Source organism: Panulirus ornatus, chromosome 37, assembly GCF_036320965.1.
Source record: "Panulirus ornatus isolate Po-2019 chromosome 37, ASM3632096v1, whole genome shotgun sequence".
Taxonomy (NCBI): Eukaryota; Metazoa; Arthropoda; class Malacostraca; order Decapoda; family Palinuridae; genus Panulirus; species Panulirus ornatus.
Window position 1 is genome coordinate 31,590,108 of NC_092260.1, and position 24,094 is coordinate 31,614,201.

The following is a 24,094-nucleotide window of genomic DNA, read 5'->3' on the forward strand; positions in this document are numbered from 1 at the left end:
GATATCTGGGAGTGGCCTTAGCAGTGGATGGAACCATGGAAGCAGATGTGAGTCACAGGGTGGGGGAGGGGGGGCAAAGGTTCTGGGAGTGTTGAAGAATGAGTGGAACGCAAGAACATTATCTCGGAGAGCAAAAATGGGTATGTTTGAAGGAATGGTGGTTCCAACAATGTTATATGGTTGCGAGGCATGGGCTATCAATAGGGTTGTGCAGAGGAGGGTGGATGTGTTGGATATGAAATGTTTGAGGACAGTATGTGGTTTGAGGTGGTTTGATTGAGTAAGTAATGAAAGGGTAAGAGAGATGTGTGGTAATAAAAAGAGTGTGGTTGAGAGAGCAGAGGGTGTGTTGAAATGGTTTGGTCACATAGAGAGAATGAGTGAGGAAAGATTGACAAAGAGGATATATGTGTCAGAGGAAGAGGAAGAAGGAGAAGCAGGAGACCAAATTGTAGGTGGAAGGAAGTTGAAATGCATGCAAGGAATAGTGTGAATTGGAACTGTGAGGTATACTGGGATCAACATGCTGTCAATGGAATGAATCAAGGCATGTGAAATGTCTGGGGTAAACCATGGAAAGGTCTGTATGGCCCAGATGTGGAAAGGGAGCTGTGGTTTTGGTGCATTATACATCACCATCTCCTGCGTTAGCAAGGTAGTGCAAGGAAACAGACGAGGAATGGCCCAACGCACCTGCATGGTGGTTTGGTCACATGGAGAGAATGAGTGAGGAAAGATTGACCAAGAGGATACATGTGTCATAGGTGGAGGGAACGGGAGAAGTGGGAGACCAAATTGGAGGTGGAAAGATGGAGTGAAAAAGATTTTGAGTGATCGGGGCTTGAACATGCAGGAGGGTGAAAGGTGTGCAAGGAATAGAGTGAATTGGAACAATGTGGTATACTGGGGTCGACGTGCTGTCAGTGGATTGAACCAGGGCATGTGAAGCGTCTTGGGTAAACCATGGAAAGTTCTGTGGGGCCTGGATGTGGAAAGGGAGCTGTGGTTTCGGTGCATTATTACATAACAGCTAGAGACTGAGTGTGAACGAATGGGGCCTTTGTTTTCTTTTCCTAGCGCTACCTCGCACACATGAGGGGGGTGGGGGATGTTATTCCATGTGTGGCGAGGTGGCGATGGGAATGAATAAAGGCAGACAGTGTGAATTGTGTGCATGTGTATATATGTATGTGTCTGTGTGTGTATATATATGTGTACATTGAGATGTATGGGTATGTATATTTGCGTGTGTGGACGTGTATGTATATACATGTGTATGGGGGTGGGTTGGGCCATTTCTTTCGTTTGTTTCCGTGCGCTACCTCACAAACGCGGGAGACAGTGACAAAGCAAAAAAAAATTGAAGAATGTATGTGAGAAATACTTAGAAAAGCAAATGGATTTGTATGTAGCATTTATGGATCTAGAGAAGGCATATGATAGAGTTGATAGAGATGCTCTGTGGAAGGTATTAAGAATATATGGTGTGGGAGGCAAGTTGTTAGAAGCAGTGAAAAGTTTTTATCGAGGATGTAAGGCATGTGTACGTGTAGGAAGAGAGGAAAGTGATTGGTTCTCAGTGAATGTAGGTTTGCGGCAGGGGTGTGTGATGTCTCCATGGTTGTTTAATTTATTTATGGATGGGGTTGTTAGGGAGGTGAATGCAAGAGTTTTGGAAAGAGGGGCAAGTATGAAGTCTGTTGGGGATGAGAGAGCTTGGGAAGTGAGTCAGTTGTTGTTCGCTGATGATACAGCGCTGGTGGCTGATTCATGTGAGAAACTGCAGAAGCTGGTGACTGAGTTTGGTAAAGTGTGTGAAAGAAGAAAGTTAAGAGTAAATGTGAATAAGAGCAAGGTTATTAGGTACAGTAGGGTTGAGGGTCAAGTCAATTGGGAGGTGAGTTTGAATGGAGAAAAAATGGAGGAAGTAAAGTGTTTTAGATATCTGGGAGTGGATCTGGCAGCGGATGGAACCATGGAAGCGGAAGTGGATCATAGGGTGGGGGAGGGGGCGAAAATTCTGGGAGCCTTGAAGAATGTGTGGAAGTCGAGAACATTATATCGGAAAGCAAAAATGGGTATGTTTGAAGGAATAGTGGTTCCAACAATGTTGTATGGTTGCGAGGTGTGGGCTATGGATAGAGTTGTGCGCAGGAGGATGGATGTGCTGGAAATGAGATGTTTGAGGACAATGTGTGGTGTGAGGTGGTTTGATCGAGTAAGTAACGTAAGGGTAAGAGAGATGTGTGGAAATAAAAAGAGCGTGGTTGAGAGAGCAGAAGAGGGTGTTTTGAAATGGTTTGGGCACATGGAGAGAATGAGTGAGGAAAGATTGACCAAGAGGATATATGTGTTGGAGGTGGAGGGAACGAGGAGAAGAGGGAGGCCAAATTGGAGGTGGAAAGATGGAGTGAAAAAGATTTTGTGTGATCAGGGCCTGAACATGCAGGAGGGTGAAAGGAGGGCAAGGAATAGAGTGAATTGGAGCGATGTGGTATACCGGGGGTGACGTGCTGTCAGTGGATTGAATCAAGGCATGTGAAGAGTCTGGGGTAAACCATGGAAAGCTGTGTAGGTATGTATATTTGTGTGTGTGGACGTATGTATATACATGTGTATGGGGGTGGGTTGGGCCATTTCTTTCGTCTGTTTCCTTGCGCTACCTCGCAAATGCGGGAGACAGCAACAAAGCAAAAAAAAAAAAAAGAAATATATATATATATATATATATATATATATATATATATATATATATATATATATATATATATATATATATATATATATATATATTTATTTTATTTATTTATTTATTTTATTTATTTTTTTCTTTTTTATCTGTTTCCCTGGCACTGCCTTGCTGAAGCAGGGTATGGTGATGCTGTTCCCTGTTGGCCTGGTAGTGTCAGGAATGGATAAAGATAAGCGAATATGAATATATGCATGCACATATATGTATATGTCTGTGTATGTATATGTGTGTATGTTAATATGTATATGTCTGTACATTGGGTATGGGCATTTATGTATATATATGTGGGTATGGGCATGAATGTATATATATGTTTGTATATGAGTGGATGGGCCATTCTTCGTCTGCTTCCTGGTGCTACCTTGCTGACGCAGGAAACGATGATCTGGTATAATAAAAATAAATACAAAAATATATATATCCAAACTCAACTGCCATTTCTTGCAGTAGTGAGGTAGCACCAGGAAGTGAAAAAGAGGTCGCATTTGCTCACATCCATTCTCTAGCTGTCAGGTCTAATGAATGGAAACCACAGCTCCTTATCCACTACTAGGCCCCATAGACCTCTTCATGGTTCACCTTGAACACTTCACATGCCCTGGATTAGTCCACTGACAGCATGTCAACCCCAGTATACCATATCATTCCAATTCACTTTATCCCATGCATCCATGGCATTATACGTGCATTCTGCCAATCCTCAGGCCCCTCACCATAATCCATACATACATTGAAAATCCTTACCAACCAATTAACAGCACAGTCACCCCCTTTCTTAATGAATTCAGCTGCAGTACCATCCACTCCAGCTGCCTTTCTACATTTCACCTCGTGTAAGGGTTTCATCACCACTTTTCTCTTCAGCAAACGATTCTCCATGACTCTCTTAGTTCACCTACCACTCCAACCCAAACATCCTACATCTGCCACTGTCATTAAATACATTCAACAGTCTTTCAAGATACTCACCACTTCTCCTCACTTCATTATTACCTCTTATCACTTCCTCTTTTTTGTCCCCTTCAATGTTCATATTTGTTCTCTTGTTTGTTGCACATTATTCTTTCCAAAACATCATCTCTCCCTAAAGTTTACTGATAGTCACTCACCCCACCTCTCATTTCCCCTCTTTTTCATCCCCTTCACCTTCATCTTAACCTCCTGCCACTTTCTCTAATACATACCCATTTTCATCCCCTTCACCTTCATCTTAACCTCCTGCCACTTTCTCTGATTCATACCCAATCATTTTCACTCCTTCCCTGTAAATACTGCCCAGAAGCCGATCTGTTCTCTTTCACTTCAAACATCATTTCTTCATCCCACTACTCGCTACCCTGCCTTTCACATGCCACATGGATCTCACTCACACGCCAGCACTGCTTCCCTAAATGCCTTCCATTCCTCACCCACTCCCATAGCTTCATTTACTCTCAGCTTTTGCCATTTTTCCCTTGATCTATCTTGGTATTCCTTCATAGAACTCTCTTCCAAGCTCACTTTCACCTCCCTGTTCCTGAGAACCTCTACTATTCTTTAATCTGACTTTCACTCAGTAGTAATGAGACATCCCACCAGCTGCCTTTTATAGCACATTCACAACTAAAAGTCTTCCTTTTGCACACCTATCAGTTATTATGGAATACAGCAATGCCCAAACTATTTTCCATACCCAGCCTTTAATGCAAATTTTTGTCCCCTTTTTAAACCAGATTTTCCCAATCATCAGTTCTTTTGCAGCACACAACTCCAGAAGTTGTTCTCAACTTAAGTTCACTTTCCTGAATGCCCTATCCCCCATATTATACCTCTAACTGCCTTGTTACCCATTTGTGCATTCAGATCAGCCATTACTAATACTTGATCTCTATCTGTATCTCTGATGCCTGTTCCAATATGAACTCCCTGAAAGGAGTGGCCATGGCAACAGTCTCCATAACTAAAGAACTCCAGTGCCACTTCTTAGCCTTTAGCGCCTCACCCTTAACAGACCACTGGCAGAGGGCAAGACTTATGCAGTGTTTGCAGAGGCTCCTGCCAAATGTTCCTAATGACTACTTCTATCTAATGCTCCTACCTACTAGTTCTATCTAATAATCATGATTAAATGTTCATAACTACTACTTCTATCTACTGCTCCTACTATTTTGCCAAAAGGCAGGGCTGCAGCAAAATCTAGTTATGAAAAATGAGCTGTACGAGTTAAGTGTTGTCAGGTGTTGCAGATGACAAGGACAGATTGTATGTTTTTGGACAGAATGCCAGTTGTCCACATATTAGTGAGGCAGAAAGAAAAGACAATCACTAAAGTGCTGGGTCACTAAGCAGGTGTCACTAACCCTCTTGATACTTGCAGATGGGTAGTACTGGTAATATACCTTCCTGGTCATTGGTTGCATAAAGCCTTACATTGTACCTTTACAGTACTGAGATAATATACTACCCTGCTATAAACTCATATGATAATTCTGATCATAATACAGACAAAAGTACAGGTAATTTTTTAAACTAATCTATTAGCATAGGAAGTGTATAAGGTATATATTCAGTGACTTGCTGAAACTGAGTTGCATAACCTTCTTTCTCCTCCTTACTAGATATTATGCACTGAAGCATTTGCTCTCTGTTCCAGAAATTTGAAAAATACAACCACACTCTTACTTGCATAATAGTTATTCACTTCTTCAAGAGATTGGATCATAGTTAAATCATCAGCAGTACAATGTGCAGAAAAGTCCAGATTGGGTCCCTTTAAATCATATTTTGTGCTACCCGGTTAAACTTTAGTTTTAACATATACTTTCATGAAATACATGATATAGGTTTTCTCTAAAAAATTAATTCATTGCTCCAGCAATTCAGTATTTTCTACAGAGTGATTAAATAGTGCAGAATGAAATATGGCATGTATGTGTGCACCTAAAAAAACTTGATCTCTTGCATCAAAACTGCTGATGCAAATACAATTCTTTTTTTCAGGAATTTCCAGATGACGGAATAGCAAGTGTGATCCGTAATGTGGTAGATTTTGATTCTTGGTCAGGTGATGCCAAGAATACACTTATTCATGTCATGCACAACCATGGTATACCTATTGGCACTTCTCCATGTAATGTGAATTTGGCAAAAAAGTAAGCATTTCAATGATGTTTATTTTAGTATTGTACATCAAGTAATATATTGTAAGTAGGAAATATTGAGAGGTTTCTGTAATATCAGTTTTTGAATTTTCAGAAGGAGTGGTAAGATCAGGAGTGCATTTTTTTTGAAGCATAGTTCACAAAATGAAATAAAATACAAAAGTGTACGAGGTGCAGAATTAAATCAGCTTAAAAAGTGAAGTTTATTTTCTATGTTCACCAAAATTACTGATATTAGTAATCAAATAGTATACTGTAAGTAGAGCTGTTCGTGCCTTTTCAAAAAGTAAAAGGATCTGTAACCTTCAGCATGTTCTGTATGTCTTCATTCTGTTGCATTGTCTTTTGTCAGTTGTGTTTGTTTTATTATTTTCTTCATCTTATCCAAAGCTATTCATTTTTGTAATTTACCCTTATTTTCTTTCTTTAGTGTATTTCATTCTCTTCTTTTCTTCAGTTCTGATGGAGAATTAAAAAATAAAACTCATTCAGGTTGATGTATCCCTTCTTATAGGTAATGGATGTTGGACTCTGTGGATGTTTTTTGAGAGACCTAAGAGTCTAATAAGATGTTAGACTTTGTTACACAAGACTTGCCTTCTCTTGTGGCATATTATACAAGATGTTAGGCTTTGTTACACAAGACTTGCCTTCTCTAGTTGCATGTTATTCTTGTAGGGTGGCTCTTGTAGATAAACTTTCAGGGATGATCAATTTCATCTCAGATCTCACCAACTGGGTTTTTGTTGGAAAGTCTTCTATGGGTTACCAGCTATTGCTGTCATAATTGAAATACACATCTTAATCACCAATATGAATGCAATAGTTCAATATCTTACCAGTATTATTTTATTTTATTTATTTATTATACTTTGTCGCTGTCTCCCGCGTTTGCCCAACCCCCCCCATACACATGTATATACATACGTCCACACACGCAAATATACACACCTACACAGCTTTCCATGGTTTACCCCAGACGCTTCACATGCCCTGATTCAATCCACTGACAGCACGTCAACCACGGTATACCACATCGCTCCAATTTACTCTATTCCTTGCCCTCCTTTCACCCTCCTGCATGTTCAGGCCCCGATCACACAAAATCTTTTTCACTCCATCTTTCCACCTCCAATTTGGTCTCCCTCTTCTCCTCGTTCCCTCCACCTCCGACACATATATCCTCTTGGTCAATCTTTCCTCACTCATTCTCTCCATGTGCCCAAACCACTTCAAAACACCCTCTTCTGCTCTCTCAACCACGCTCTTTTTATTTCCACACATCTCTCTCACCCTTACGTTACTCACTCGATCAAACCACCTCACACCACACATTGTCCTCAAACATCTCATTTCCAGCACATCCATCCTCCTGCGCACAACTCTATCCATAGCCCACGCCTCGCAACCATACAACATTGTTGGAACCACTATTCCTTCAAACATACCCATTTTTGCTTTCCGAGATAATGCTCTCGACTTCCACACATTTTTCAAGGCCCCCAGAATTTTCGCCCCCTCCCCCACCCTATGATCCACTTCCACTTCCATGGTTCCATCCGCTGCCAGATCCACTCCCAGATATCTAAAACACTTCACTTCCTCCAGTTTTTCTCCATTCAAACTCACTTCCCAATTGACTTGACCCTCAACCCTACTATACCTAATAACCTTGCTCTTTTTCACATTTACTCTTAACTTTCTTCTTCCACACACTTTACCAAACTCAGTCACCAGCTTCTGCAGTTTCTCACATGAATCAGCCACCAGCGCTGTATCATCAGCGAACAACAACTGACTCACTTCCCAAGCTCTCTCATCCCCAACCGACTTCATACTTGCCCCTCTTTCCAAAACTCTTGCATTTACCTCCATAACAACCCCATCCATAAACAAATTAAACAACCATGGAGACATCACACACCCCTGCCGCAAACCTACATTCACTGAGAACCAATCACTTTCCTCTCTTCCTACACGTACACACGCCTTACATCCTCGATAAAAACTTTTCACTGCTTCTAACAACTTACCTCCCACACCATATATTCTTAATACCTTCCACAGAGCATCTCTATCAACTCTATCATATGCCTTCTCCAGATCCATAAGTGCTACATACAAATCCATTTGCTTTTCTAAGTATTTCTCACATACATTCTTCAAAGCAAACACCTGATCTACACATCCTCTACCACTTCTGAAACCACACTGCTCTTCCCCAGTCTGATGCTCTGTACATGCCTTCACCCTCTCAATCAATACCCTCCCATATAATTTACCAGGAATACTCAACAAACTTATACCTCTGTAATTTGAGCACTCACTCTTATCCCCTTTGCCTTTGTACAATGGCACTATGCACGCATTCCGCCAATCCTCAGGCACCTCACCATGAGTCATACATACATTAAATAACCTTACCAACCAGTCAACAATACAGTCACCCCCTTTTTTAATAAATTCCACTGCAATACCATCCAAACCTGCTGCCTTGCCAGCTTTCATCTTCCGCAAAGCTTTCACTACCTCTTCTCTGTTTACCAAATCATTTTCCCTAACCCTCTCACTTTGCACACCACCTCGACCAAAACACCCTATATCTGCCACTCTATCATCAAACACATTCAACAAACCTTCAAAATACTCACTCCATCTCCTTCTCACATCACCACTACTTGTTATCACCTCCCCATTTGCGCCCTTCACTGAAGTTCCCATTTGCTCCCTTGTCTTACGCACTTTATTTACCTCCTTCCAGAACATCTTTTTATTCTCCCTAAAATTTAATGATACTCTCTCACCCCAACTCTCATTTATTTATTTATTTATTTATTTATTTATTTATTTTGCTTTGTCGCTGTCTCCCGCGTTTGCGAGGTAGCGCAAGGAAACATACGAAAGAAATGGCCCAACCCACCCCCGTACACATGTATATACATACACATCCACACACGCAAATATACATACCTATACATCTCAATGTACACATATATATACACACACAGACATATACATATATACACATGTACATAACTCATACTGTCTGCCTTTATTTATTCCCATCGCCACCTCGCCACACATGGAATAACATCCCCCTGCCCCCTCATGTGTGCGAGGTAGCGCTAGGAAAAGACAACAAAGGCCCCATTCGTTCACACTCAGTCTCTAGCTGTCATGTAATAATCCCCGAAACCACAGCTCCCTTTCCACATCCAGGCCCCACAGAACTTTCCATGGTTTACCCCAGATGCTTCACATGCCCTGATTCAATCCATTGACAGCACGTCGACCCCGGTATACCACATCGATCCAATTCACTCTATTTCTTGCCCGCCTTTCACCCTCCAGCATGTCCAGGCCCCGATCACTCAAAATCTTTTTCACTCCATCTTTCCACCTCCAGTTTGGTCTCCCACTTCTCCTCGTTCCCTCCACCTCCGACACATATATCCTCTTGGTCAGTCTTTCCTCACTCATTCTCTCCATGTGCCCAAACCATTTCAAAACACCCTCTTCTGCTCTCTCAACCATGCTCTTTTTATTTCCACACATCTCTCTTACCCTTACATTACTTACTCGATCAAACCACCCCACACCACATATTGTCCTCAAACATCTCATTTCCAGCACATCCACCCTCCTGCGCACAACTCTATCCATAGCCCACGCCTCGCAACCATACAACATTGTTGGAACCACTATTCCTTCAAACATACCCATTTTTGCTTTCGGAGATAATGTTCTCAACTTCCAAACATTCTTCAAGGCTCCCAGGATTTTCGCCCCCTCCCCCACCCTATGATTCACTTCTGCTTCCATGGTTCCATCCGCTGCCAGATCCACTCCCAGATATCTAAAACACTTTACTTCCTCCAGTTTTTCTCCATTCAAACTTACCTCCCAATTGATTTGACCCTCAGCCCTACTGTACCTAATAACCTTGCTCTTATTCACATTTACTCTTAACTGTCTTCTTTCACACACTTTACCAAACTCAGTCACCAGCTTCTGCAGTTTCTCACTTGAATCAGCCACCAGCGCTGTATCATCAGCGAACAACAACTGACTCACTTCCCAAGCTTTCTCATCCACAACAGACTGCATACTTGCCCCTCTTTCCAAAACTCTTGCATTCACCTCCCTAACAACCCCATCCATAAACAGATTAAACAACCATGGAGACATCACACACCCCTGCCGCAAACCTACATTCACTGAGAACCAGTCACTTTCCTCTCTTTCTACACGTACACATGCCTTACAACCTTGATAAAAACTTTTCACTTCTTCTAACAACTTGCCTCCCACACCATATACTCTTAGTACCTTCCACAGTACCTTCCACCAGTATTATAGTTAGGAGAAAATACAATATCTTCACCTGCATGGGTAAGCATGGTTGATAAACAAAATTTATTGTGTGCTGGTGGTTCCAATTGTACCAGATCATCAACCAAAATCTCAAAATTTTATTATAGACACTTTTAGGATGCAAATTCCATCACATATGACTTATGTAAGAATTAAAAGGTAATACAGGTATTGTGTCGAAACTAAAATGTAGTTTTCTCTGGTGGAACTCGCTGTCTGTGGAGTGATATATGCCATCTTCACGTCTCACCAATGAACACTGCATTCCCCAAGATACATTGCTTCCTCTCAGTACAGTTCTCTGTTAGTAATTCAAATAAACAGCATTTTTATAACATTACAGTAAAATTACATTGATCAAAAGCCAATATGTTTGATTTTAGAGTGCTGAGCACAAATTTGATGCTTGAAACAGTTAATTGTCTCTAATTTTGAAGATATAGGGTGGATCCTGATGTGTACAAAATGCACAGGGTTTTGCACTGCGTTGCTGTGAGACAAGTCATGGTAACCCTGAACATGGGTAGTGGATGATGCAATCAGCACTCAGGTATTGCATCACCCTACTTGCTGCTTATCATTTCCCTCAGGAAAGTCTCCTGGTGCATTTGTGCTGCACTTATAGCCTAAAGTCTTTTTCATATCCTTGTATTTCTTTTCATATAGTGCTCTTGTCATGCAGCTTTTTCACATCCCTAAGTCAGCATTCAAGTAAGTGTTGCCGTAAATATTGTAATCAGAGTGCAGGCCAATTTCTTTTTGGAAATACAATATAATACTTGCTGTTTCTTGTAGTACCATGAGTTGGTTTTCCATCATTCTGCTTAAACATAATGCTCCAGTTGTGTGAAGTGCCATGTGTGACTGACTGTTGAGTGATTTCTTTGCTGAACATCAACAAGGATGCCTTGTAAGTGCATGAATAGTGCAGGGAACTTTGCTTTGTTTGTGAGGAGATGACTTTTGCATCACAAAAGTGTGCCACAGCTTCTGTCATCAGGAAAGCCTACAATCTTTACTTTGGCTGTAAGGTTGGGGTCCAGGGACAAGAGTTGGGCACCAAACTTATGCTGCAATGTTTGTGACACAAACCTTTGCAGCTGGTTGAAATACAAAAGGCTATTGATGCCTTTTGTGATGTCCTTGTTGTGGAAGTTGCCAACAAATTACAACAGTGAGTGTTACTTCTGCATCAGCTCCAGTTTGGCAAAGTATTTCTAAGAAGAAAAAAAATGGACTGTAAGCTATCTTAACATACCATCTGCCATACATCCAGTACCTCGAGGTGAAGAACTTCTTGTTATGGAACCTGACACATTTTCTTTGGAGTCAAAGGATGAACAGGATGATGAACTTTTTTGACCATGTGAATCATCATCAGAGGATCCTGATTACACTCCTATTGTGACATCTGCTGAACGACACAGGGTCATCCAGAATGAATTAAGGGACCTCGTCGGAGATCTGGAACTTTTGAAGAGTAAGGTAGAACTGTTGAGCTAAAGACTGCAACAGAGGAAGCTCCTCTGTTCCTCTTCTGATCCTGCTGTACTGTTTCCATGCTCTCATCTTCCTTACAAGTGCTAGGTGGCTAGAGTGTTGCTGTCTATATTTTTGCCACTGGACATTTCAAAACTCTTCTGCTGCATAGCATCTCTTATTAAACCTCTCCTTCCTTTTTCTTACCGTACCCTTTGCATTTGAGGCTTAAGTACTGTGCCTCTGCTCCAATGTACATTTAACAGAACGTCTCAACACAGAGCTGCGGTTCCTGTGTACTGAATTCCAATTACCAATATGAATTACAGTAAAAATTATTTATGTCTGTGTACTTTCTCACATAGTATCTCCTCTTTATTTCTTGTCTCTCCTCTGCTATTTTTTTTTCTTTTACCATATATTCAAACTTAGGCATTACTAGATCATTTCTTCCATTTGGAGTATCTTGTATAATGTTCTCAATATCCATGCTAGCAGGAAAGATGTGTTAATGAAGGTGTATCAGTCCCCCACCTCCTAGTATGCTCCATGACATGATGACAGAAAATTTTCGTATATACACTCAAAAAATTTGTCTCTGTTACTATCAGTATAAAAATCCAAATTTCTTCAGTCTATCTCTTTATTATGGAAATCCCTATATTATCAGTACTTTACTATCTCTGTGAAGTATTTCACTGATTGTTCCATCATTGTTATTATTGCACATTTGTTCTGGTTTGTTGCACTTCTTTGGATGTTTATAAAGTAATGCCACCACTGCTTTTCTTCCCTACATTTACCACTATTTCTTGAAACTTAAAACTCTCATCTATAAAGAGTGTTAATCCTCTCCTTCCTTTAACTTCTTGCTATCATGTACCCCTCTGGGCAAAACGGGAGAGTTTATCTCCTTGGTAATCTTAGTTTCCACAATTCCAGTTATATCAGGTTCCCTTATAAGATCCCTAAATTCCAGTTCTTTATACATAGTTATCCATCAGCATTTGAATATTTTACTCTGTTTGAAATTACCATTTCCTAACATTCCTGCCTTCTCTGCAGTTTTAGTGGGGTTGTTCAATCATTTTGCCAAGTGTCGCATCTTCAATTTCTTTTTTCTTCTGACTGAATTCTTTGCTTTTCTTCCTCTTTTCCATAGATTTCTCACACGATGAATATCATACCGAAAGCAACCATTTCTTAAAGATTGTTTGCTTTTCTAAGTACTTCCTGGCTTGATGAGACTAAGTCAGACGTAACCATAACTGGTCACCCCTTCATGTCTTGATTATAGATTCCTATCCTTTATCATGGAAATTCCTTCTGGCAGTCCCATACTCTCCCTCCATCAATCTTTTAATAATCATTTCCTCCCTATGTTCCCTTCTTCTGTAGGTATATAATCTTCCACACCAAAAGTAACACCAAAAATAATCAGAGTAAATTTACATCTGTCAACCTTCTGCTTAATTAATCTTTCTGTTTTTTGTGCCACTCACTTTTCAGCTATATTCTGCTGTGTCTCTAACTTTCCCTGTAATCCTTCTTTAGTTGGCAAGCACTAGTCCTGTATTCTCTGTATTTTTCAAAACCTTTCATCAACTACCCCAAATTCTTACTTGATTATTTCATCATCAACTACTGGTTCATAGTATTTTTTTCAGCAGCTTTGCTCAGTTTCCTGTGTACCTCAACATCCTCCATTCACACACCTCCAAACTCAATCACTAACTTCTGCAGTCTCCCACTTGAATCTACCACCATTGCTGTATCGTCAGCAAACAACTAAGTCACTTCCCATGGACTTACCTCCATAGGCTGTACTCACCCTTCTTAAGACTTGCATTTACCTCCCTCACCACCTTTGCCTGAAACAAATTAACAATCATGCAAACGTACCTTCACTTGGAACCATTCACTCTCCTGCCTTCCTACTCATACCCATCCTTTACAACCTTGACAAAGACTTCTTATTGCTTCTAGCAGCTTTCCCCTCATGCTGTATATTCTTAAGGCCCTCCACAAAGCACCTCCATCATCAACCATATCATATGCCTTCTAGATCCATAAATGCCACATACAAATCCATCTGTTTTCCTAAATATTTCTTGCACATTTTTGAATGCAAGCAACTGATCCATACATCTGAAACACTTCTGAAACCACACTGTTTCTCCCCAATCTGATGTTCTGTATATGCAGTCACCCTCTCAACCAATACCCTTATATACAACTTACCAAATATACTGAACAAAGTTACACATCTGTAGTTTGAACACTCTCCTTTATCCCTCTTGCCTTTATACAGTGGCACTATACATGCATTCTACCAATCCTGAGATACCTCACCATGAACCATACATGCACTAAAATCCTTACCAACCAATCAAAAGCACAGTCACCCCTTTTTTAATAAATTTAACAGTAACCCTATCCACTCCAGCCATCTTGCTGCATTCCATCTTATGCAAAGCTTTCACCACCTCTTTTCTCTTTATCTAACCACTCTCCATGATACTCTCACTTCACATAAAACCCTGACCAAAACATTGTAAATCTGCCACCTTGTCATCAAACACTAAACAGTCTTTCAAAATACACACTCCATCTCCTCCTCACTTCGTTACTACCTGTTAACACTTTCCCTTTTGCCCCCTACAATAATGTCCCATTAATTCTCTAGTCTTTGGCACATTATTTACCTCCTTCCAAAACATCTTATCCCTCCTAAAGTTTACTAATACTGAGTCACGCCAATGCTCATTTGCCCTCTTTTTCCACCCCCTGCACCTTCCTCTTGACCTCTTGCTGTTTTCACATATACATTTCTCAATTATTTGCTCTCCTCCTTTCTAATTACCACCAAAAGGCAACTTTACTTATTCCCAGCACTCACTACCCTTTCTAATCTGCTCACTTCCCACCTTTTGTATGCCACATGCCATCACTGCTTCCCTAAATACCTCCCATATGGTCCTCACCCACTCTCTTTGCTTCATTTACTCTCACCTTTTGCCATTCTTTACTTAATCTCTCATATTTCTTCAAGCAAGTCTTTTCCAAGCTCACTTACTTTCACCATTTTCTTCTCTCAGACATTGCTTCCTCTTTTTCCAAAACCTCTACAAATTTTCACCCTTGCCTCTAAAAGCTAGTGATCAGTTATCCCACCAGCTGCCCCTCGAAGCACATTTACACCCAAAAGTCTCTTTTACATACCTATCAATTAACGTTATCCAGAAATGCCGGCTGACCATCCCTCCTACATGTATACTTATACTTGTGTATATCCCTCTTTTTAAACCAGGTTTCTCCCAATCACCTATCCTTTTTCATCACAACTCCACAACTGTTCACCTTTTACATTCATATTACTGAATACCCCATGCACCCCTATTATACCCTCAACTGCCATATTTCCTTCACATTTAAATCACTTATCCCTAATACCAAGCCTCTTGCATTAAAACTGCTGACACACTCACTAAGACACTTCCAATACACTTGCCTTTAATGATCTTTCCTCTCATGGCCAGGTGCATAAACAGTAATAATTACTTATCTCTCGCTATCCACTTTCAGTTGAACCCACATCAACCTAAAATTTACTTCCTTACACTCAATCACATACTCCCACAAATCTTGCTGTATTAGTGCTACTCCTTCCTTAGCTCTTGTAACCTCAACAACCCTTGAGTATACTCATAAGACATTCCCAAACCATACACACACACACACACACTCTATCTTTTTCACTCCATCTCTCCACCTCCAATTTGGTCTCCCACTTCTCGTTCCCTCCACCTATGACACAGATATCCTCTTTCCTCACTCATTCTCTCCATGTGACCAAACCATTTCAAAACACCCTCTTCTCCTCTCTCAACCACACTCTTTTTATTACCACACATCTCTCTTACCCTTTCATTACATACTCGATCAAACCACCTCACATCACATATTGTCCTCAAACATCTCATTTCCAGCACATCCATCCTCCTCCGCACAACTCTATCTATAGCCCACGCCTCGCAACCATATAACATTGTTGGAACCACTATTCCTTCAAACATACCCATTTTTGCTTTCCAAGATAACGTTCTTGACTTCCACACACTCTTCAATGCTCCCAGAGCTTTCGCCCCCTCCCCCATCCTGTGATTCACTTCCGCTTCCTTGGTTCCATCTGCTGCCGAATCCACTCCCAGATATCTAAAACACTTCACTTCCTCCAGTTTTTCTCCATTCAAACTTACCTCCAAGTTGACTTGTCCCTCAACCCTACTGTACCTAATAACCTTGCTTTTATTCACATTTACTCTCTGCTTTCTTCTTTCATACACTTTACCAAAGTCAGTCACCAACTTCTGCAGTTTCTCACCCAAATCAGCCACCAGTGCTGGATCATCAGCGAACAACAACTGACTCACTTCCCAAGCTCTCTCATCCACAACAGACTGCATACTTGCCCCTCTTTCCAAGACTCTTGCATTTGCCTCCCTAACAACCCCATCCATAAACAAATTAAACAACCATGGAGACATCACACATCCCTGCTGCAAACCAACATTCACTGAGAACCAATCACTTTCCTCTCTTCCTACACGTACACATGCCTTACATCCTCGATAAAAACTTTTCACTGCTTCTAACAACTTACCTCCCACACCATATATTCTTAATACCTTCCACAGAGCATCTCTATCAACTTTATCATATGCCTTCTCTAGATCCATAAATGCTACATTTGCTTTTCTAAGTATTTCTCACATACACTCTTCAAAGCAAACACCTGATCCACACATCCTCTACCACTTCTGAAACCACACTGCTCTTCCCCAGTCTGATGCTCTGTACATGCCTGCACCCTCTCAATCAATACCCTCCCATATAATTTCCCAGGAATACTCAACAAACTTATACCTCTGTAATTTGAGCACTCACTCTTATCCCCTTTGCCTTTGTACAATGGCACTATGCAAGCATTCTGCCAGTCCTCAGGCATCTCACCATAAGTCATACATACATTAATAACCTTACCAACCAGTCAACAGTACAGTCACCCCCTTTTTTAATAACTTCCATTGCAATACCATCCAAACTCGCTGCCTTGCCGGCTTTCATATATATTTTCATTTTTTATTAAACTTAATTGCCGTTTCCCACGTCAGCGAGGTAGAATAAGGAAATAGACGAAAGAATGGCCCAACCCACCCACATACACATGTATATACATAAATGCCCATACACGCGCACATACACACATATACATTTCAACGTATACATACATATACATATGTACACATGTACATATTCATACTTGCTGCCTTCATCTATTCCCGTCGCCACCCGCCACACATGACATAGCATGCCCTCCCTCCAGTGAGGTAACGGCAGGAAAAGACCAAAAGGGCCACATTCATTCACACTCATGTCTAGCTGCAATGTGCAATGCACCAAAACCACAGCGCTCTTTCCACTCCCAGGCCCCAGAGACCTTTCCATGGTTTACCCAATATGCTTCACATTCCCTGGTTCAATCCATTGTCAGCACATTGACCCCGGTATACCACATTGTTCCAATTCACTCTATTCCTTGGATGCCTTTCACTCTCCTGTATGTTCAGGCCCTGATCACTCAAAGTCTTTTTCACTCTATCTTTCCACCTCCAATTTGGTCTCACGCTTCTCATTCTTTCCTCCACCTCTGACACATATATCCTCTTTGTCAATCATTCCTCACTCACTCTCTCCAAGTGTCCAAACCATTTCAACACACCGTCTTCTGTTCTCTCAAACACACTCTTTATTACCACACACCTCTCTTACCCTTTCATTACTTACTCGATCAAACCACCTCACACCATGTATTGTCTTCAAACTTCTCATTTCCAACACATCCACCCTCCTCCGAACAACCCTATCTATAGCCCATGCCTCGCAACCATATGGCATTGTTGGAACCACTATTCCCTTAGACATACCCATTTTTGCTCTCTGAGGTAATGTTCTCGACTTCCACACATTCTTCAACACTCCCAGAACCTTCACCCCCTCCCCCACCCTGTGACTCACTTCCCTTTCCATGGTTCCATCCACTGCAAAATCCACTCCCAGATATCTAAAACATTTCACTTCCTCCAGTTTTTCTCCATTCAAACTTACCTCCCAATGACTTGTCCCTCAACCCTACTGAACCTAATAACCTTGCTCTTATTCACATTTACTCTCAGTTTTCTTCTTTCACACTTTTTACCAAACTCAGTCACCAGCTTCTGCAGTTTCTCACCTGAATCAGCCACCAATGTTGTATCATCAGTGAACAACAACTGACTCACTTCCCAAGCCCTCTCATCAACAACAGACTGCATACTTGCCCCTCTCTCCAAAACTCTTGCATTTACCTCCCTAATAACCCCATCCATAAACATATTAAACAACCATGGAGACATCACTCATTCCTGCCGCAAACCATCACTCAGTGGGAACCAATCACTTTCCTCTCTTCCTACTCGTACACATGCCTTACCTCCTCGAGAAAAACTTTCCACTGCTTCTAGCAACTTCCCTCCCACACCATATACTCTTAATACCTTCCACAGAGCATCTCTATCAACTCTATATGCCTTCTCCAGATCCATAAATGCAACATACAAATCCATCTGTTTTTCTAAGTATTTCTCACATCCATTCTTCAAAGCATACACATGATACACACATCCTCTACCACTCTGCTTCTCCCCAATCTGATGTTTTGTACATGCCTTCACCCTCTCAATCAATACCCTCCCGTTCAATTTTCCAGATATACTACAAAATACTTATGCCTCTGTAGTTTGAACATTCAGCTTTATCCCCTTTGCCTTTATACAATAGCACTATACATGCATTCCTCCAATCCTCAAGCACTTCATGATTTATGCATACAGTGAATATCCTTCCCAACCAATCAACAACACAGTCACCCACTTTCTTAATAAATTCTTCTGCAATACCATCCACTTCCACCGCCTTACCAGATTTCATCTATCATGAGTCTTTCACCACCTCTTCTCTCTTCAAACCACTCTCCTCGACTCTCTTCCTTCATACACCACTGCAATCAAAACACCCTGCATCTGACACTCTATCATCAAAAACATTCAACAATCCTTCAAAATTCTCACTCCTTTCATCACGTGTTATCTCTTAGCCTTTTGCTCCCTTCACCAATGTTCCCATTGGTTCTCTTGTCTTTCTCACATTATTTACCTCCTTCAAAAACATCTTTCTATTCTCCCTAAAGTTTAATGATACTCTCTTTCCACCTCTCATTTGCCCTCTTTTTCAAACCCTACACCCCCCTTTCTCTTATACATCTCCCAGTCATATGCTCTTCTTCCTTGTAAGTGTCTCCCAAACACCTCTTTTCTTTTTCACTAGCAACTTTACTTCTTCATCCCTCCACTCAATACCCTTTCTTATCCACCCCCTCCCACCTTTCTCATGCCACATGATCTGTTGCACATTCCATCACTGCTTCCCTAAATATCTCCCATTCCTCACCCACTCCCTTCACTTTATTTGATCTCAACTTTTGCCACTCAAGCTGTCCGGATATTTCTTCACACAACTATCCTTTTGAAGCTCATTTATTCTAACAACTTTCTTCTCCCGACAGTGTTCCTTCATTTTTGAAAACCTCAACAAATCTTCATCTTTGCCTTCACAAGATGGTGATCAGACATCCCACTAGCTGCCTATCTAAGCACATTTATATAAGAAAGTCTCTCTTTTACATGCATATCAGTTGATACATAATATAATAATGCCTGTTGACTATCTCTCCTACTCACATACGTATACTTGTGTATATCTCGCATTTTAAATCAGAGGTATTCCCAATCACCAGCCTTTTTCAGCACATAATGTCACGAGCTCTTCACCATTTCCACTAGTAACACTGAATACCTCATGTGCAACTGCCATATTACTTACCTTTCCATTTAAATCACCCATCACTAATACATGATCTTATGCACCAAAACTGCTGACACACTCACTCAGCTGTTCAAAAAACACTTGCCTCTCATGATCTTTCTTCTCATGGCCAGGTGCATAAGTACCAGTAGTTGCCCATATCTCTCCATCCACTTTCAGTTTTACCTTCATCAATCTAGAATTTACTTCCTTATACTATCACACAATTCCACAACTCCTCCTTCAGGAGTAGTGCTATTCCTTCCTTAGCTCTTGTCCTCTCACCATCCCCCAACTTTACTCCTAAGACTTTTCCAAACCATTCTTCCCCTATATATTTGAGCTTCATTTCACTCAGAGCCTGAACACTCAGGTTTCTTTCCTCAAACATACTTCCTGTCTTTCCTTTCTTTTCATCTTGTTACATCCACACACATTTAGACACCCCAAAACCTGTGCATAAGTTGACGTCACCACCACCTTTTGGATTCTTAATATGCTTGAATTACAATGCAGAGAATAAAATTTAATGCACCAACTACTGGAGAAAAATCTGAAGTGCTGATCAGTATGCACATATGTAGTAACTTTATTACAGAATGAAATTATAAACCTTATGGAAAACAAGATTCAGTAGGATTGAAAAAAAAATTCATGGTAGTATCTTGCCAGATACAATAAGATTTCATATATTGATGATAAAGGAATACTGTTCTGGAAGAAAGCATTAATATAGGAAATCACCTATCGGATTTGTTTGATTTTGCTTTCTCTTTTGACTTGTCAGAGTACCACTGCCAGAACCGAAATTGGCTGGCACATGGCAGGTTAATCGCCAGTGCCCTAGAAGCAAAACCACACTTTTGCAGCTGCCTGTAGAGTCATCTCCAATTAGAATTAAGGTAGGAAGGAAATTTTTACAGTACCATAATGGAGTCATTAATTTTTAGAAAAATTCAGTTTATGAATTACTAGTTTACAAAGGTTAACAAAAGAAACATTATTGTTCCCACTGATTACATAGATAATATCTAAAACCAAGTAAAAACTGGGGCAAATCTGCACTGCTTCTGGAAAACTTTGGTATTCTATGGTGAAGAAAACATATCATACTTGTATTTCTGTATATCTTTAACATGCATAAATGTTTGCAGGGTCCCATTCAGCTGAGTGTTTTTCATCAGCCAGTTGATGTGACAGAAGCTAGATCATCAGTATTCACAGAGCAGCAGTACTATTGGACTCTCCCATTATATGAAACATCCTTAGTGACAGATATTGCTGTCAGTAATGGTGGCATACAAGATTTTCTTGATGACTGTGTATATGTAGCCACTGTGGCTCCTGCTGCCATATATTCTTTAGTTCTAAAAGGTGGAGACAAATTGCTAAAACAGATATTTCTCCAGGACCTACTTCCAAGGTACCATTCTGCTTACCAACCACGAGTTCGAGTGACACACTTTACCGATAAAAATGTAATTATCCATGAAGAGGTTTCGAATACTTTGTTGACAGTAGACCTAGACAGTGGTTCAGCTTCCAACATCCAACTTAATTCCTTATATGAAACTGCAGCGGATTCATTACTGAAGAGATTGGGGTCAAGTGGAGGAAAGAAAACTTTTTTCCGTATGTGTAAGAATAAAACAGGCCGAGGAAAATTTGCTCTGTGGGAAGTAGGTGGTGGACGTATGATTTACATAGATCTTCATGACAAGACCCTCTACTCTGTCACTTCACCACTCACTCTGTCTTCTCTACATCAGCTAGATGGAGACCATCAGTGGCTGGCTGTAGAACAAGACGGTAATAAATGGTTACTGAAAGGTGATAATGATGAATTTCTATTTCATCCAGTGACTCAGACACCTAAAGAGAAAAAATTCATCCAGACAAAGATATCATGTGTTGCCCCGCAGAATTTAAGTGACATTGTTTTGTCCTCAGCTCTTAGGCAGCAGATTAGTGCTCCCAGCTGTTTCTTGGCACCTGTTGACTCTTTAGCTGCTGTTGCTGTAGGTTTTCCAGAACTAGATTCTAGTGAGAATGAAATTTATGTGTGGGAACGTGAAGGGCTCTCATTGAAGACCCCATCTTCACTCATTGACCCATCTAGCACCACTGTTGCATTAGGTGATAATGGGCAGATAGTGAGGGCTGTAGATCAAGTCCCTAAGGAGGCTCTTGAAAATAACAATCCAGCTGCAGGAATTGGTGGATTTTTGGAAGTAACAGATTTGGTGAATCATACAATAAGTTACATCCATGTTCCTAATGCTTCTCAGTCATCTCCTTATTGGGCACAGTCTGCAGCTGCTCATACATCTCCTTTACTTCTGGCTGCAACCAGTAATCAAGGAGTGGCTACTGTAGATTCTGCTGGAATTTTACGTCTGTGGCAAACAGGTAGTGCTGGTTTAGAAAGAGCTCTTGGAGAATGGCGCAAAACAATAGGTGAAGATATGGGATACCTTAGACTAGAAATTGATAGTTTCAGTGGTGAGGATGTTACTGCCCCTAAACATGGGAAAGAAGATTCTTTTAATAACCCACATATTGGAGGAAATACCTGGGCAGGTGGTACTGGTGGACGTGATACAGCTGGTTTAGGAGGTAAGGGTGGACCATACCGTTTAGATTCTGGTCATGATGTTCATCAAGTATCTCAAGCTGAAAAAGATGCAGTGCCAGAGGAAGTCAGACGTGCTGCTTATGAAATGGCACAAAGAGCTTTTAAAGAACGTCTGAAAGAAATCAAAATGAGTGAATATGATGCATCTCTCTATGAAAAGCTTGCTAATGGTGTACAACCACAAGTGTGTGCCTTACGTGGCATACTTAATTCTCTTCAAGCAAGGGGGAAGGAACGACAGTGGCTTAGGCATCGCACATCTGGTGAACTGGACGATACTAAATTGATTGAAAGTTTGGCAGGGGAACGAAATATTTATCGGCAGAGGCTAGAAGAGGAACCAGAGATCGGGGCACCACAAACTTATCCCAAGCGTCTTCGCCTAGTGGTTGATGTATCAGGATCAATGTACCGTTTCAATGGTCATGATGGTCGCCTGGAGCGAGAGCTTGAAGCAACACTAATGGTGATGGAAGCATTTGAAGGCAATGAAAATAAGTTTAAATATGATATTTATGGACATTCAGGTGAAGAGTCAGCTTTTCCACTTGTGAAATGTGACAGTGTGCCTCGTAACAACAAAGATCGTCTTGATGTTTTGAAAATCATGCAAGCTCATTCTCAGTTTTGTTTGAGTGGTGATCATACTTTGGAAGCTGCATTCAGTGCTGTTAAGCACATAGCAGCTGAAGAATCTGATGAAAGCTTTGTAATCCTGCTGTCAGATGCAAACCTTGATAGGTACGGAATCAGACCAAATGAGTTAGCCAAAGCTCTTACTGCTGAGAGGAATGTGAACACGTATGCAATATTTATTGGGTCTTTAGGTAACCAAGCAGACAGATTAACTAAGGCTCTTCCAGCAGGTCATTCATTTGTTTGTTTTGATTTAAAGATGCTTCCACAAATCTTGCAACAAATTTTTACTTCAGCTATGCTAAAATAATAAAATATGCTTTTGTGTCAGCCTTACCAAACATCTGTTCCTGTTACCAATCATCATAAAAGCCTTTTGAAAAAATTTAAAAATGAAACCGGTAGTGTTCATTATATGCAAGGAATGTTCCAAAAACCTTCACCTTTTTCACTTTTAGAAGATAGAAATGTGTCCCAAAATCTAAACTACATTACCCAGCTTTACTTCATTTTCATCTAGAAATTCAAATAATAATACTGTATAACAATTACAAAATAAAATAACCCAATTTTATGTTTTTATTTTATCAGATCCTTACATGAGTGCTCTTTACCAACAAAATCAAAAATATAAGCACAGGTGGATGTGGTGGTCTAGATGAGAAGACGATGTTCCAAGGTGTTCTTGGTCAGATTCCATCCCCAGCATCTTCTCCATCTTTCCCAACATTGGTTTTCTTCTTGTATTACAGAATTCCTCACACTGTATCTTAGTTATGACGCACATGGTTGATTTACTAGGGGTGTGAGCTCGACTAAGTGCAGAAGGCTACTCGCTAGCTTTGTCAAACTTAAAAATTTATATCTTCATTATTATTACATTCTTCTTTTGCTTCATAGGTGGACTAGGGAGAGACATAGGAGATAAACAAGCAGGTCACTTAAGAGGCCAAATCAATAATAAGAATAAAAACAGCAGATATGGAGCACAAAGCAAAACCTAACTTCACAATACACCAAACAATACAAGATGGAAGCTGGTTGTGTGAAACAAGCATGGGTCTGCTTTAGTCCGCAGAGGCAAAGTTCTTCCAAAATGCACCATGCATGCCAGTT

The 24,094-nt window shown here is 40.7% G+C and overlaps 1 protein-coding gene across 11 annotated transcripts in view; it reads left to right on the plus strand.

The window, feature by feature from the left end:
* c12.2 (von Willebrand factor A domain-containing protein c12.2) overlaps nucleotides 1–23,552 on the plus strand; it is a 336,226-nt gene extending 312,674 nt beyond the window's left edge. For all 11 annotated transcript variants that reach the window (XM_071684244.1, XM_071684254.1, XM_071684252.1 and 8 more), the window contains 3 exons: nucleotides 5,732–5,883; nucleotides 20,495–20,609; nucleotides 20,862–23,552. In XM_071684244.1, coding sequence (XP_071540345.1) covers nucleotides 5,732–5,883; nucleotides 20,495–20,609; nucleotides 20,862–23,288 — 2,694 coding nt within the window. In that variant the 3' untranslated portion in view covers nucleotides 23,289–23,552. The remainder of the gene's footprint in view (nucleotides 1–5,731; nucleotides 5,884–20,494; nucleotides 20,610–20,861) is intronic.
* The last annotated feature ends 542 nt before the right edge of the window (nucleotides 23,553–24,094 follow it).